General features: G+C 35.0%; 1 protein-coding gene across 6 annotated transcripts in view; it reads left to right on the forward strand.

Moving 5' to 3' along the window:
• The window catches only part of DIAPH2 (diaphanous related formin 2), an 891,299-nt gene that overhangs the window by 219,237 nt on the left and 657,756 nt on the right, over window positions 1-14,306 (forward strand). For all 6 annotated transcript variants that reach the window (XM_079910016.1, XM_079910017.1, XM_079910018.1 and 3 more), the window contains 3 exons: window positions 9,619-9,693; window positions 9,771-9,840; window positions 14,075-14,211. In XM_079910016.1, coding sequence (XP_079766142.1) covers window positions 9,619-9,693; window positions 9,771-9,840; window positions 14,075-14,211 — 282 coding nt within the window. The remainder of the gene's footprint in view (window positions 1-9,618; window positions 9,694-9,770; window positions 9,841-14,074; window positions 14,212-14,306) is intronic.

Consider the following 14,306-nt stretch of genomic DNA (forward strand, 5'->3'; position numbering starts at 1 on the left):
GATCTTCCTGGACCGGGGCACGAACCCGTGTCCCCTGCATCGGCAGGTGGACTCTCAACCACTGAGCCACCAGGGAAGCCCGGTCCTTGCATTTTTGAAGGAGGTCAAAGTTACTTAAGCAGTTAAAGCATTATGCTTTCTTTAAAAAGCATTCGTATGTTTTCAAAGACTTATCAAATATTGTAACTTTAGGAGTAGCTATGTTTCTAGATTTTTCTGAAAGTGAGTGCAAGGCAGGTTGAATATAGTAGAAGGCTAATATTTCTTTCTTAGGGACTTTATTATACTGCATTGTAATCCTATAAAGATTTTATCTGTATGTCATATACAGTTTATTATTATTGTTTTGTTGTCATTGTTTTAGATGATTTATATCACTGTGGAAGAGAAAAATAGTGAGTTTTTTGGTTTAATTTGTGTTAGATAAGCCTTAACAATTCTCATGGTGTTTAATGTGGGGTTATTAAAGATTTTGACTGTTCATTATTCAATGATTATATTTTGAAAAAATTTATTAAAGTTGGATATATTAAGATGTTTAACTATATTTAAGAGTGCACATATGTACATACAGGTACACACATAATTTCCATAGTATCTTTATCAGTTTTAGGGGAAGGGGGTTTTAAAATATTATATAAAGATAAACTAGAAAAGACCAGAAATTTACCATTACGGATCACATTCTGAGACAATAAAACATTTGAACTTGCTGAGATTTTTTGACATCCACCATGAGGACCCAAAGAAATGGTTCTTTGTGGTTTGGTTGCAGTTATCCTGTGCTAAAAATATTCAGGAACATTAAATTTCTTTGATCTTTGTCTACATAGCTATCACACTCTATAATGAGTCTTTAATTATATGTTTTTGGAACTGCACCTGGTAGGTGAGAAGGACTGTTGCATTTCTGTTGTTCAGTCATCAAATAGCAATTATCTTTCAACTCTCCTTACCCCTGTTACCATGAAAGAGCATTCACTGACCTTCTCTGCTGCCCACCAGAGCCAGTTAGTATAACATGCAGATTGGTGTAGGAAAAAATGAAATGTGTGGCGGTACCTGCTAATACCTCTCTGTTTTCCTCCTTGCATTCAAAGAACTTCTAACCTTATTCACAATAAACTTGGTGTCAGCTCTCTTTCATTTCCAGGGTGTATAAATTAGGAATGTGATTTCCTGGAGTAAGTTCATTTTAACAAAATTCCACTACTAAAAGAAATTGGACGTCCTGTGGAGTGTGTGATAGAATTTTAACTTTATTACTTAGCTTAGGAAAATACATTTTTCTTGTGGAAGTTAACATTTTATTATAAGTTTGACTGGTTATATCACTAAGAAGATGACTTAAGTATGCTAACATAATTATATTCACAATTTCAAACATACGAAGAAAATTTAAAACATGACTGGCTTTTGCTTGAATGTTTGGAATGGTCTTTCTCCCTGCTTCCCCTCTATTTACTATAGATTAAAGACTCTATTTTTAATTTCATTCACATTTTTGGTACATTCTGTTTTCATCATTACATTAGGCTAAGACTGTCTCTTATATTTTTCTAAGAATACTTTTTAAAGAAGGGTGAGGAGGAAAATATTCTTTGCTCGATAGCCTTTTGGGCATTTTAACAGATTTGGACTTAAGCCATTATGACTATCTCCAAAGTATTGATAATTTTGAGAGCTTAAGAAATTGGTTTTAATAAATAAGAAACTTTTATCCTTTGAGGGAGAATTTTACTTAAACTATTGCCCTCAGGAGATTTTTATATGTAACTCAGGCATTTACAATTTGTTGTGAGCAACTCTTAAAAAAATGTGTGAGTAGCATGAAACAGAGCAGGATTTTTCCAATGAGACCTGATGGGGAGAATAAATGCAGCCAGGTAAAACCCTCTTAAGCAAAAAGCAGAGGATATAGGGAAAGATGGAGTGTCTTCTTTGGTGTTTTCTAAGGAAATTGTAACCTGTTTCAATACTGAAGTCAAAACCACTGAGAGCTGGAAAATTGACATATTCAACCTTTTTATGAATCAGGTGAAATAAGTGGTCAGTGAATATCATGCTTCAAAGGGATTTTGTACAAATGTCTGGAAATGGCAGTGTTACCAATAATAGATATTCTAAATTGGTCAGTAATAGTTCATGTACTAATCTACCATGATGAATAGTTTCGAAGGACATTGAAATGCCCAAGGGTATTGTATTTACTTTCATGGAGACAAACCTGAGTGGATATATATTTTTTTATCTGGTTAAGACCAAGGCAGTCATAGCATATACAAATCCATGTTGTTTCTGTTGTTAACATTTATCTTTTTCACGGATGTATGTTATTGATAGTGGAATTATCTATGAAGTTGATTTGGCTGAACAAATTATCCTTTAAAAAGGCTGAAAATACTAGGTTTTTCTTGGCTACTGTTTGGAGATGTTGATATGTGGACTGAAGGTATGATACTGTTTGCATTGGGTTGTGCATTAGTTTTAATCACCCAGCACCCTTTTTCTTTCCATAAGGACCTATAACTAAGGTTTGGTTTTAATTTCACTGAAAACATTACATTGGCAACATTGGTATTAAAATGAGATGTTTCCCTGGTATTAAAATATGTAAACACCATTTGCAATCATCTTTAAAGTCTCCTCAACCCTTTGAATTAGTTGTTTCGTGTCTTATAATTTTACCAATTTTATCAATTCCCCCAAGAAACTCTGGACTATCCTTCGTTTTATTTGATGTTCCAGTGATTTGGGTTGTAGTATGAGATTGCACATGGGAATAGAACACCATTAGAGAGAAATAAAATTCTTTGTACAAAACACATAACCCTCTATACTAGCCTTTAGCACTGTACAAACAGTGATAAAGGGATGACATGACTAATATTGGACTTCGGCACATGAGACCAATTGCCTTTACTGCTTATGGGACTCATGATAGAACTTCCTAATTTTATCTTTAAGCCTTTTGAAAGAAAGACGTGAATCTGGACAGTCTAATTATAAATGTGCATGTAGTCACTACTTCCTGTTATATCTGTATTGCGTATAGTATACTGAACTCATCCGTCCACTAATCTGATTTTAAGTTATATTTACATGAACTGTAATTAAATAATTCAGAGTCTGAATGTCCAACTTACGGATAAAAGGTTGAAGTTTTTGGAATCTGTGAAGGATTTTCCTTTACATTCATGTGTGAGGGAGCAGAACATCATTTCCTCGTAAAATAGGCACATTTATAGAGTTTTCCTCACTTTGTTTTGCCCTGGAGAGCTAGAGAGGGGAGAATCTTGCTTTCTCGTGGACTTAGTGTTCAACAGATCCTCTGATACTTTCATTAAATATAAGATTTTCTTTCCTTTGATCATGCCAATCAGTGTAAGTGGGCCCTTTAAAAATAATGACCTCAGAAGTTCTGAAAGCCTGGGGTAGATTTCTGTTTTAAAACCTTGATATATTTAGATATCTTTCTGTCAGAATTATGCATGAACTATAAATAGACTTCTCTCTCTCTGCGTATCCCCCTTCCCCCACCATTGTAATTTCTATGTCTATTTCAATGTGAATTGGCCAGCATTAATATAGTAATGAATATACACAAAGTTGAATAATAGCAATAAGTTAAAGAAAGCACATGATGTGATATGAGTGCCAAATATTTAAATTATTAAATCTTTTCCAAAAAATCAATCAGTAGAAGTTTAGTGTCTATTTAGATTCTTCTGCATATTTCATACAATTAAGATACTTATCAATAAATGAATGGATGAAATGTTATTAAGTGTTAATATTTTTGAAAAGGAGCCTTTAATTTATTCCTAAAATCATACTGTATTTTGGACAAGAAGATTTAAAGAGCATTCAAGGTTTTGATTTTTAATATTTTCAGAAATATCTTAATACAAGTTCACTGTGCACGATTTCATTTAATAGTCACAAAGGCCTTCTGGGGTACAGGTACTATTCTCCTCCCTATTTTAAAGCTTAGAAGTTTTAAGTAACCGATCAAAAATAACACAGCTAGAATATGACAGAGATGGGATTGGAACCTAGATCTATCTTCTTCTAAAGCTTATGCACTTAACCATGTCACTCTGCGATCTCACAGAGATAGTCCATTGATGAATGGAGGCTTATTTTTCTGACCTTTGAGTAAAGGTGGGAAAAGATCTCTAATTTTCTTTCTTTTTTTTTTTTTTTTTTTTTGCGCTACACGGGCCTCTCACTGCTTTTGCCTCTCCCGTTGCGGAGCAACAGGCTCCGGACGCGCAGGCTCAGCGGCCATGGATGGCTCACGAGCCTAGCCACTCCGCGGCATGTGGCATCTTCCCGGACCGGCGCACGAACCTGTATCCCCTGCATCGGCAGGCGGACTCTCAACCACTGCGCCACCAGGAAAGCCCAATTTTTAACTTCTTGAGCAATATAGGGATGTTGGACTGCCTTATAGATATAGCCACACCTTTTATACCTAAGGTCAGAAAATACTGTCTCATTTTGGGTCAGTCCTCTTCTTCCCTAGAAAATTTTCCTGGCTTCTTTTTCAGTGTTCAGATCTAATCTTGGACTCTTGCTCACTCGTATGTTAACTGTCCTCACTGATCTTTCTATTGTTTTTGTTTGGGTGATTCATTTGTTCCACCTGGTCCCCTGTCAAGTCATGGTTACAAATATCACCATGTATTTGTAGCATGTGAAGACAACTCTTTAACGTAGGTAACTTGATAACATAAAATCACCAATATGTTAATACCAAGAAATGAGATTATGGGCTATAGCCCATCTTAAAAAAAAAAAATGTATAAGCTACATCTGGCTCTGTTCTTTCCAATAAGCTGCCGTACCTAAACTTGATTGGAAGTTTTAGTTGGAGTCTCCAGATGTCTTTCTTTGACAGTATTTGGTAGATTTCTTATGAAGGTTAGGACTTTGAAAGACAAGAAAAACGTGGGTTGAAAATTACCTATCACACCTAAATGAATGAAGTAAGCTGTTAAATAATACAAAACATGTAATTCTGTGTCTAGACATAGATTTGTAGGTTTAAGCCCAATATAGTTCTGGAACAACCACTAATTCTTCTTCAATGAGTTATTGCTAGAGCCATGAGCCAGATGTTACAGGAAACCATGTACTGGTCCTGTTAGTAATTTCTAATGGTATGATTGAAATAAACATGGGCTTTGGAGTCAGACCTAGGTGTGGGGGTGTGAGTCCTAGAACTGATACTTGTTGAATGATGTTTTGCAAGTTACTTAGCTACTTTGCTTCTCAGTTTCTTTATGTGAAAACACTTTTGGGAATGGCTAAAGTCAAAAAAATTGACAATATGAAGTGTTTGAAGGATCTGGAGCAATTAGAGCTGTTACACTTTGCTGAAGGAGTCCCAAATGGTATAGCCACTTTGGAAAGCAGTTTTTAAAAATTTAAACATGCACTTATCATAAGACCCAGTAATTCTACCCCTAGTTATTTTCCCAAGAGAAATGAAAATATATGCTTACACAAATACGTACATGTGAATGTTTATAGCAGCTCTATTCATACTCATCAAAACCTGGAAACAACCCAGATATTCATCAATTGATGAATGGATAAACAAATTGTGTTATATCCATACGATAAAAAGGAATGGACTACTGATACATGCAATAACATAGTTGAATATCATAATATTTATGTTAAATGAAAGGAACCAGACACTGAAAGCTGTATACAGTATGATTCCATTTCTAATGACATTCTGGAAAAAGCAAAACTATAGGGACACAAACCAGGTAAGTGGTTGCCAGGCAACTGGGAGTAAGGAAAAGGGATTGACTACAAAAGGGGAATGAGGGAATATTTTGGTGTGGTGGAAATGTTCCAAATCTTGTTTGTGTTAGAGGTTGCATGACTATATTTTGTCAAAATGATGAACTTTACTGTATGTAAATCATATCCCAATAAAAAGAAAGGGAAAAAAACCTTGTGTTCAGAGTGGTTATGGAAATTATAAGAGATCATCTTCCTCGCCCATTTTTTCTGCTGCTTGGTTCTTCATTATCCTCTGTTGCTTCTGTGTCTCTTATAACTTTGGGGTCCATGATAAATTGCAATTTCTTATTTCAAAGCTGAGATACTACAGAAAATTGATGTCTTTATCTTTTTCTGCAATCTGAGTCAGATTTTAAACGGAGTGATCAACTGTATTTTTATACTTCTAGATATTCCAGTTAGTACTGCATAACTCAGAGCTGGAATTGGCAGACTCTGTAAAATATACCAAATATACTTGCTTTGACTGGATTCCTCATCTCTGTTCTGTGGCAGTGGGAATGTATAGTATGGTTGGGAGGGTATTTAGAGCAATCTTGAATTTTGAGCCTGGAGTCCTGCTTGAGAAAGGCTTCCTCCACTTCTCAGCAAACCATTGTTCTATGCCAGGGGTTCTCAAACTTGAGTGAACATCAGAATCACCTGGAGGAGTAATTAAAACACATTTCTGGGTTCCACCCACAGAGTTACTGAGTCAGTAGGCCTGGGGTGGGACCCAAGAATTTTGTATTTCTAACAAATTTCCAAATGCTGTTGATGCCCCTGGTTTGGGACACACACCTTGAGAACCACCGATTTATACTTACTCTGGTGTTGCAGTATCAAAATTCCTGCCTACATACAGTAGCCAACATTTTGTTTATAAACCACTTAATCATTTCATGGCCACTTTTGTATTGGGTAAAACCTAAATATATGTATATTTATATATAGACTATATATATATATATATGTATATATGTATATATAGAGAGACTGACAGACAGTAAGCATTTGGCTAGAGGCTACAAAGTATTTGATGCTTAAAGACAGAGAAATGGCAAGACAAAGGAAAAAAAAGGTATGTCTAGCTGTACCCCTTCCTCTTCACCTCTTGAGTGTCATCCTACTATATCATAATTATTTTATTCCCCTAGCTAAAGGCTCCTTTTGTACTCCCATTCTCTCTACTTTAAAAGCTCTGAGGACTCTTACCAGTCCTCCTCTGCGCATTGCCCTAACATATTCTCAGTTAAGACTTTTCACTTCCTACTTTGTAATAAATAGGCCCAGCCTCCTCACACTTAGGTTTCATGATTGTATCCTTTTTTTTTTTTCACTCCGATAATTTTCACTGAATGAAACCAAAGTACCATCAGCTGCCCAAATTGAAACAGTCTGGGATGTGTGGGTGACTGATTTCAAGTGAACAAATAGAAATCATGGTCTTGTATCAAACACTTCCCTAGACCAAGAAGCAAATAATCCTAATAACTTTAATAGCACTAGGTATAAAAAGAAACAGGTAAAATTTAGAATCTTTAAAGAATTTGTGAGTGTTAAATTTAAGGAAATCATAGATTATTTCATCTTTCCAGATGCCAAAGCAGATACTGAGGGCTGTATATATAAATTTGTTCAGAATTTCTGTTATTTTAAGGTTGCTGTAGGGTATTTTCTGCTGTTAGGATATCTGCTGATTTCTGTCTGTGATAGATTAAATACAGTATTTTATGTTTAGAGAGCTGATGTCCTTTTCTCCTTCTCCTACCACCCCACTGATTATCAAGTCTTTAGAGAAAATAGCTCATTGTACTGGTTGATTACATGCCTCAATTGAATAGTAGCTTGCTGCCAATTATCATTACAATGCCGTATTGATTTTTTCTCATTTCCTCTGTGGGAATTAAAGCAGAATTTGTTTAAAATGAGTTTCCATATATATTGTGGATGTGATTGGTTCCAAATATTTGAGCTATTTTTTAAATGTATTTTCTTCAGTGATCTGTTATTTCTTACGGATAGTCTCTTAGAAATTTAGGTCTCTTCTTTACCTTAGGTAGATATGAAATGTGATTTAAAACCTGTGGAATTGATCTATAGTCATGGTTTAAATATGTCGAGTATAGATTTTAATTATTGCTTCACAGGCATCCTGCTGTATGTTAATTTACATTTGTAAAGTTCTTGGACAATATGATTCTGCTGATTCTCTTAACCACACAAGTCAGTAAATTTAATTAAATTTTAATTAGAAAATATTTAGTGTTGACTATATGTAATCCATTCTGCTAAGCATTATGGGAGACAGAAAGATGAGTGAGATCATATAACAGTCTTCAGAGAATTTATAATCCAGAAAGGTGGGTGAAGACACTTGTGGTATGAATCATAATGTCAAGTAGTAAGAGATGCACAAACATGGGCATTCAAAGAGAAAATAATGCATTTGGATAGAGGACTTACAGGAAGAAAACATTAATGGAGGAATTGACAGTCAAGTTGAGCCTTGATGGGTTGGGAGAGACGGAGTTGGAGTTACCTTCTGGGAAGTGAGGTCAAGCAGGGAAATGCAGGGAAGACTCCAGGAAAGAGAATATGTCTGATTTTTATTGGAACATGTGGTCTAAGGCCTGAGGCTAGAAAGGTAGGTTGAGGCTTGATCAGAATCAGGACTTGAAATGTGTTAAATAGTCCAGAGAAAATTTTTGGACAGAAGACTGTGGTAATCTGGCATTTTATAAAATGAATAAAAGAAAAGAATGATGCCTCAGAGACCCTAGTTGGGAGGCTTCTGCCATATTAAAGGAAAGGTAACTAGGGCTAAATTAGAATGGTAGACAATGAAAGGGAGTCATTCTAGAAGTAGAGTAGTAGTAGAGTAGGGTCATGACAATAAGTCAAATCAAGTTCTCCGTGATCAGTCTTCAAGTCTTTTGTCACACATGGGACTTCATCTCCTGCCATTCTTGCTTCCAAGCCTGCTTGTTCAGCTGTGACCACACAGGTCTCCTCACAGATCCTGGAACATTCCAAGCACACTAGCTACCACCTCAGCACCCTATTTGCTTTTATTCCCTCTATTAGGAAAGTCCTTATTTCCTTCAAGGCTCTGCTCAAATATCACCTTATCAAATAATCTTTCTCTGACTACACATTAAAAAATAACATCCTGGCTCTCCTTATTCCATTTGCCAAGGTTTATTTCTCTTCATAGTACCAAAGCATTGACATTTTATTATATAGTTAGTTATTTATGCTCTGTCTCCCTTTTAGTAGATGGTAAGCTACATGAGGGTAGGGGCTTAGTTTGTTGCCAGTTATATCTCTATCACCTAGAACATGCCTGGTACTTAGTGGGAACTCAATAACTATTTGTTAAATGAATGAACAGAATAAATGCAAAGGTGAAAGAGGTGGCGGATCAAGAAATTATGCCAGTATTTCAAGTCTGAAGGATGCAAGGGATAGTAGTATTATTATCAGAATATGGAAGAGGAGTTGATTTAGGAGAACAGAGACATGGGAGAAGAGAAATTTGGCTTTGTAAATTCAGGCTTAAGTATTCGACACTGGTGAAACAACCAAGGCAGTGCTGTAGAATGGGCAATCTAAAATGTGAAGAGAAGTCTGGGATTGAGGTAAAGATCTCTGAGTCATCCCCAGTCAATACTCAAAGCAATGGGAGTGGAAAAAAGAAGGACACGCGATATAAAGACAGCATTAACAGATCTGAAAATCAAAATTTAATTTGGGATATTTAATGTTTTAATTATATAAACTTATTTATACTTTTTTTTCTTGTTTATTTAATAGCTGGGTTAACAACTTTGGCCATGAAGGTCTTGGACTCTTGTTGGATGTGCTGGAAAAGCTTCTGGACAAGAAACAGTAAGAATAAACATGAAAAAAATCACCATGGGGGACATTTTTAAGCACAGCATAATATGTTTTTTCCTTTTATTCAGGCAAGAAAATATTGACAAGAAGAATCAGTATAAACTTATTCAGTGCCTCAAAGCATTTATGAACAATAAGGTAAGTAGTATTTATTTCTGCCTCTGTCGCAAAAGGTGAGAACTTGCCCGACAGACACCATGAAACAGGCAAAATAGTGGATGCTTACTCAGTTTTCAAAAGGGTCTTTATAATGCAAATCATCATGAGTTTCATTTAAATATTATTTAAAATATACTTTGCTTCACAAAATATTTATTGGCAGGTTTTTGCAATCATGCAAACATACAAGTCTTGTTCCCAAATCAAATAATACTCTTTAATACTCTTTTTTTTCCATGGTAGTAGGAAAATTTAAATGGGATAGGTTGAATACCATTTCCTTACAGAGAGTTTTTATTCTAATGTAAAGGACAATTCAAAGCTATGATTTGATTTTTTTTTTTTTTTTTTTTTTGCTGAGAATGTTATAAGGTTAAGATTTTTCTTTCTTTTTATGTTCAATTAATGTCAGTGAGTTAACATACATAAAAGACATTTCTGGCACATACCAGGGTTTTTTTTTTTGTACCTGTGTGATACCAGTTGCATTATGAGGGACTCTAGGAATGCCAGACAAGGGTTTTCCTTCTAAAAGTAGTCTTTGCTCAGGTTATGAAGTTAAAGTCATTTTTTCTATAAACTTGTTTTGTTACTCTCTTATACATGATTTGTGCTATATTCCTATAGGTAAAATACCACTGACTAATTCACTAATTGAATAATTCCCTTTATATGGTATTTTAATAATCTCAAAATATTTATTAAAAATAACTAATTATAACAATAACCCAAAACTTGCCAGAAGTAAAATATAGCTATTAATAGCCAATGCAGTAAGATTATCTACTTAAGTAATCTGCAGTCTTTCTTAAGTGTGTGGGATTATGTATAATTATGTGTATATTATACACACATGTATCAGCAAAGAATTTTTTGGCATGTGGAACAGATGGATGCTTGCCAATTGACGTGAGTCTCCCGTATAGAATATACTATTTGTGCTGTTCTTGGAAGTTTCTTCCAGAAAGATTTCCATCAGTACTAGTACAGAATTTCTGAACTTCTGAGCTCTTAGTCTTTGGTGACAAAGTTATGCAGAATCTGATACCTAACAAGAAAGCAGTTAATGAACATTGCTTCTCCACAGCTCAAGATGGATCTCTTTTTTCAATTGAGGGAAACAAAGAAATAAAGGAAAGACAACACTGTACTAGAAATCAGGAAATATAGTCCATGATTTGCCACTAAGTTGTGTGGCCTTTAGAAAATCATTTGACCTCTCTGCCAATCAGTCCCCTCACCTGTAAAATTAGGACTCTGATCTAAATTCTTACTGACTTGAGTAGTCAACTCTTACAGCTTTCCAGGATATAACTGTAATCAGTATAGTTACTAGAGAAAGTGACATTTCCTGTAGAGCCTTTTCCCACGAGACAGAAATTGATATGTTCATATGTAATTATTTATTACTTACGAGTTTGGCAGTTTTGAAGAACATGATTTTTTTTTTTATTAGAGTAGAGTTGATTTACAGTGTTGCATTAGTTTTACAGCAAAGTGATTCAGTTATACGTATACATGTATCTATTCTTTTTTAGATTCTTTTCTCATATGGGTTAGTACTACTCTGTATTAACAGTGAAATCTGACAGCATTTCATTGGAACAAAATTGCCATTTCAAGCTAACCTTTAGTTAAACACCACACATTTGAATATTTTCATGGTTCCTAATTTATCTTCGAAAAGAATTCAGTGTAGCATTCCCCATGCTATGCAGTAGGTCCTTGTTGGTTATCTGTCTTATATGTAAAGTAGTCTTCTGTGTGTGTTCATCCCAAGCTTCTGATTTATCCCTCCCCTCCCATGTTTCCCCTTTGGTAACCATAAGTTTGTTTTCCATACCTGTAAGTCTGTTTCTGTTTCGTAAATAAGTTCATTTGTTTCTTTTCTTTAAGTTAGATTCCACATATGAGTGATATATGATATTTGTCTTTGTCTGATGTACTTCACTCAGTATGACAATCTCTAGGTCCATCCGTGTTGCTGCACATGGCATTATTTCATTTTTTTAATGGCTGAGTAATATTCCATTTTATGTATGTACCACATCTTCTTTATCCGTTCCTCTGTCAATGGACATTTAGGTTGCTTCTATGTCTTGGCTATTGTAAATAGTGCTGCAATGAACATTGGGGTGCATGTATCCTTTTGGGTTATGGTTTTCTCTGGATATATGCCTAGGAGTGGGATTGCTGGGGAATGTGGTAGTTCTATTTTTAGTTTTTTTTTTTTTTTTTCTTTTTTGCGGTATGTGGGCCTCTCAGTGTTGTGGCCTCTCCCATTGTGGAGCACAGACTCCAGACACGCAGGCTCACTGGCCATGACTCACGGGCCCAGCTGCTCCGTGGCATGTGGGATCTTCCTGGACCAGGGCACGAACCCGTGTCCCCTGCATAGGCAGGCGGGCTCTCAACCACTGTGCCACAAGGGAAGCCCCTATTTTTAGTTTTTTAAGGAACCTCCATACTGTGCTCCATAGTGGTTGTACCAATTTACATTCCCAATAACATTGTAAAACACGATAGTTTAACTTAGATTATTGTATATTAAGATTAGGCTTTAGTTAGAGCATGTTAATGTCTTGCACATAGGTCCTAGGAACATGAGTAATGGTAGGTCTTTTAAATTATAGGCGTGTGAAACAATGGGCATAAAGTACACATTCAAAATAAAAAAATATACAGTAATATATCCATTTCATGTTGGAATGAATTGTCATAATCAAAGAATGAAACTTTCATCTGAAATGACTCATACATCAAATTTGCTGGCCCTGAGGAGTTTTGATTACCTACTTCAAAAACTCTTTTTGCTTATACAATGCATGTAATAATAGGATCATAAAAAGCAACCCATTGTCCCTTAACTTCCATTGCTGTAATATTGCTCTGATGTTTAGATTGATGGTTTTCCATCATTTCTCATATCTTCATTTTTATTTTGAGTATGTCCCTATACATTACAAACTACTTTTAATAATAAAATGGAAATTTGAAAAATTAAATGATTTCACTCTCAGTCTAACTGATTTTTAAAGTTATTTTAAGTTTGGTAATTGCATGGTAAACATCTCTCTCAGTTTTCCACATCACTTGTTTTCCTTACTACTTATTATTTACCAGCTACCTTTATACTTACATAGTCCTTCTGTTTTTCTTTGCTTCTTTTTAATCTCGTCTCTTCCATTTCCTTTTTTTGTCTTGTCTCTGTAAATTTCCTTATTTGTTATGACCTCGAGTAAAGTCATATTTAAGAGCTTTAGCTATGTTTTTTTTAGTCCTGAATTCTTTTAGAAGATAAATTAGGAACCATGAAAATATTCAAATGTGTGGTGTTTAACTAAAGGATAGCTTGAAATGGCAATTTTGCTCCAATGAAATGTTGTTGGATTTCACTGTTAAACTGTAACAAGGAGCAAACATATTTCATAAGAAATCTGAGAAATAATTTGTGGGACAAAGATCAAAGAAAATATTACCTTCTTCATGTAGTGAAAACCTGAGTTTTGAGCTTTCTTCATTTTTTTACCTAGTCATTCTTATGATGCACATTTGCATGCATATATTCAAGCCTAGAAAATAAATGAAAATGGTGTCTGGTTTCTCTGCCTAGTTGACTGTGACACTTAGTAAAACCCAGGCTCCATTTCTTTCTGTTCATAACTTTTGTAATGCAGCACAACTGCTTGAAAGAGGGAGGCTAAGAGAGAGAAGGTATGGGAAAATCCATACAGAGGTCTACTGCTTCTTTAACTGGCATGTAGTATACAAAAGAGCTTTTCAATGTTTTACCCTTTTTGTTCAACTTAGTTTTCCATGCAAACATATTGGAGAATTTAACCATGAGTTCCAGACATCTCCAGGGAGACCCAGTGACATAAGCAGAACTGCTTTAGAAAATCATATCAGTATGTTCTTTACATATTCTTCTTTGTTGAGAAAATATTGGTGGTTCCCATATTTCTTCCAAATTTTTATGGAAGTTTTAGGCAGGCTAATGGAGATCATATCTGACCAAAGGACAAAACTCCAAGATGCAGTCATTTCAAATAAAAAACAAACAACTGCATTTGAAGAACATTCATCTAATTAAGTAGAACCTCACTGTGGAGGTATTGGTTTTTAGAAAATCATTGTTTAGTTGCTTTTTAAAATTAAAGATGTGTTCCAAAAACATTTTGAATGAAAGTTCATTTTTAAAAATTTTTTTCAGTTTGGATTGAAAAGGATTCTAGGGGATGAAAGAAGCCTTTTACTGTTGGCAAGAGCAGTTGACCCCAAACAACCCAACATGATGACTGAAATAGTAAAAATACTTTCTGCTATTTGTATTGTTGGAGAAGAGAACATGTACGTATTGCTCTATTATTATATTAACTGTATAGAAAATGACACTTGAGAAATTAACAAGTCCTACTTTTGTGCTGTTTCTTTTGATAACTTGC

The sequence above is a fragment of the Stenella coeruleoalba genome (assembly GCF_951394435.1).
Source record: "Stenella coeruleoalba genome assembly, chromosome: X".
Lineage (NCBI taxonomy): Eukaryota > Metazoa > Chordata > Mammalia > Artiodactyla > Delphinidae > Stenella > Stenella coeruleoalba.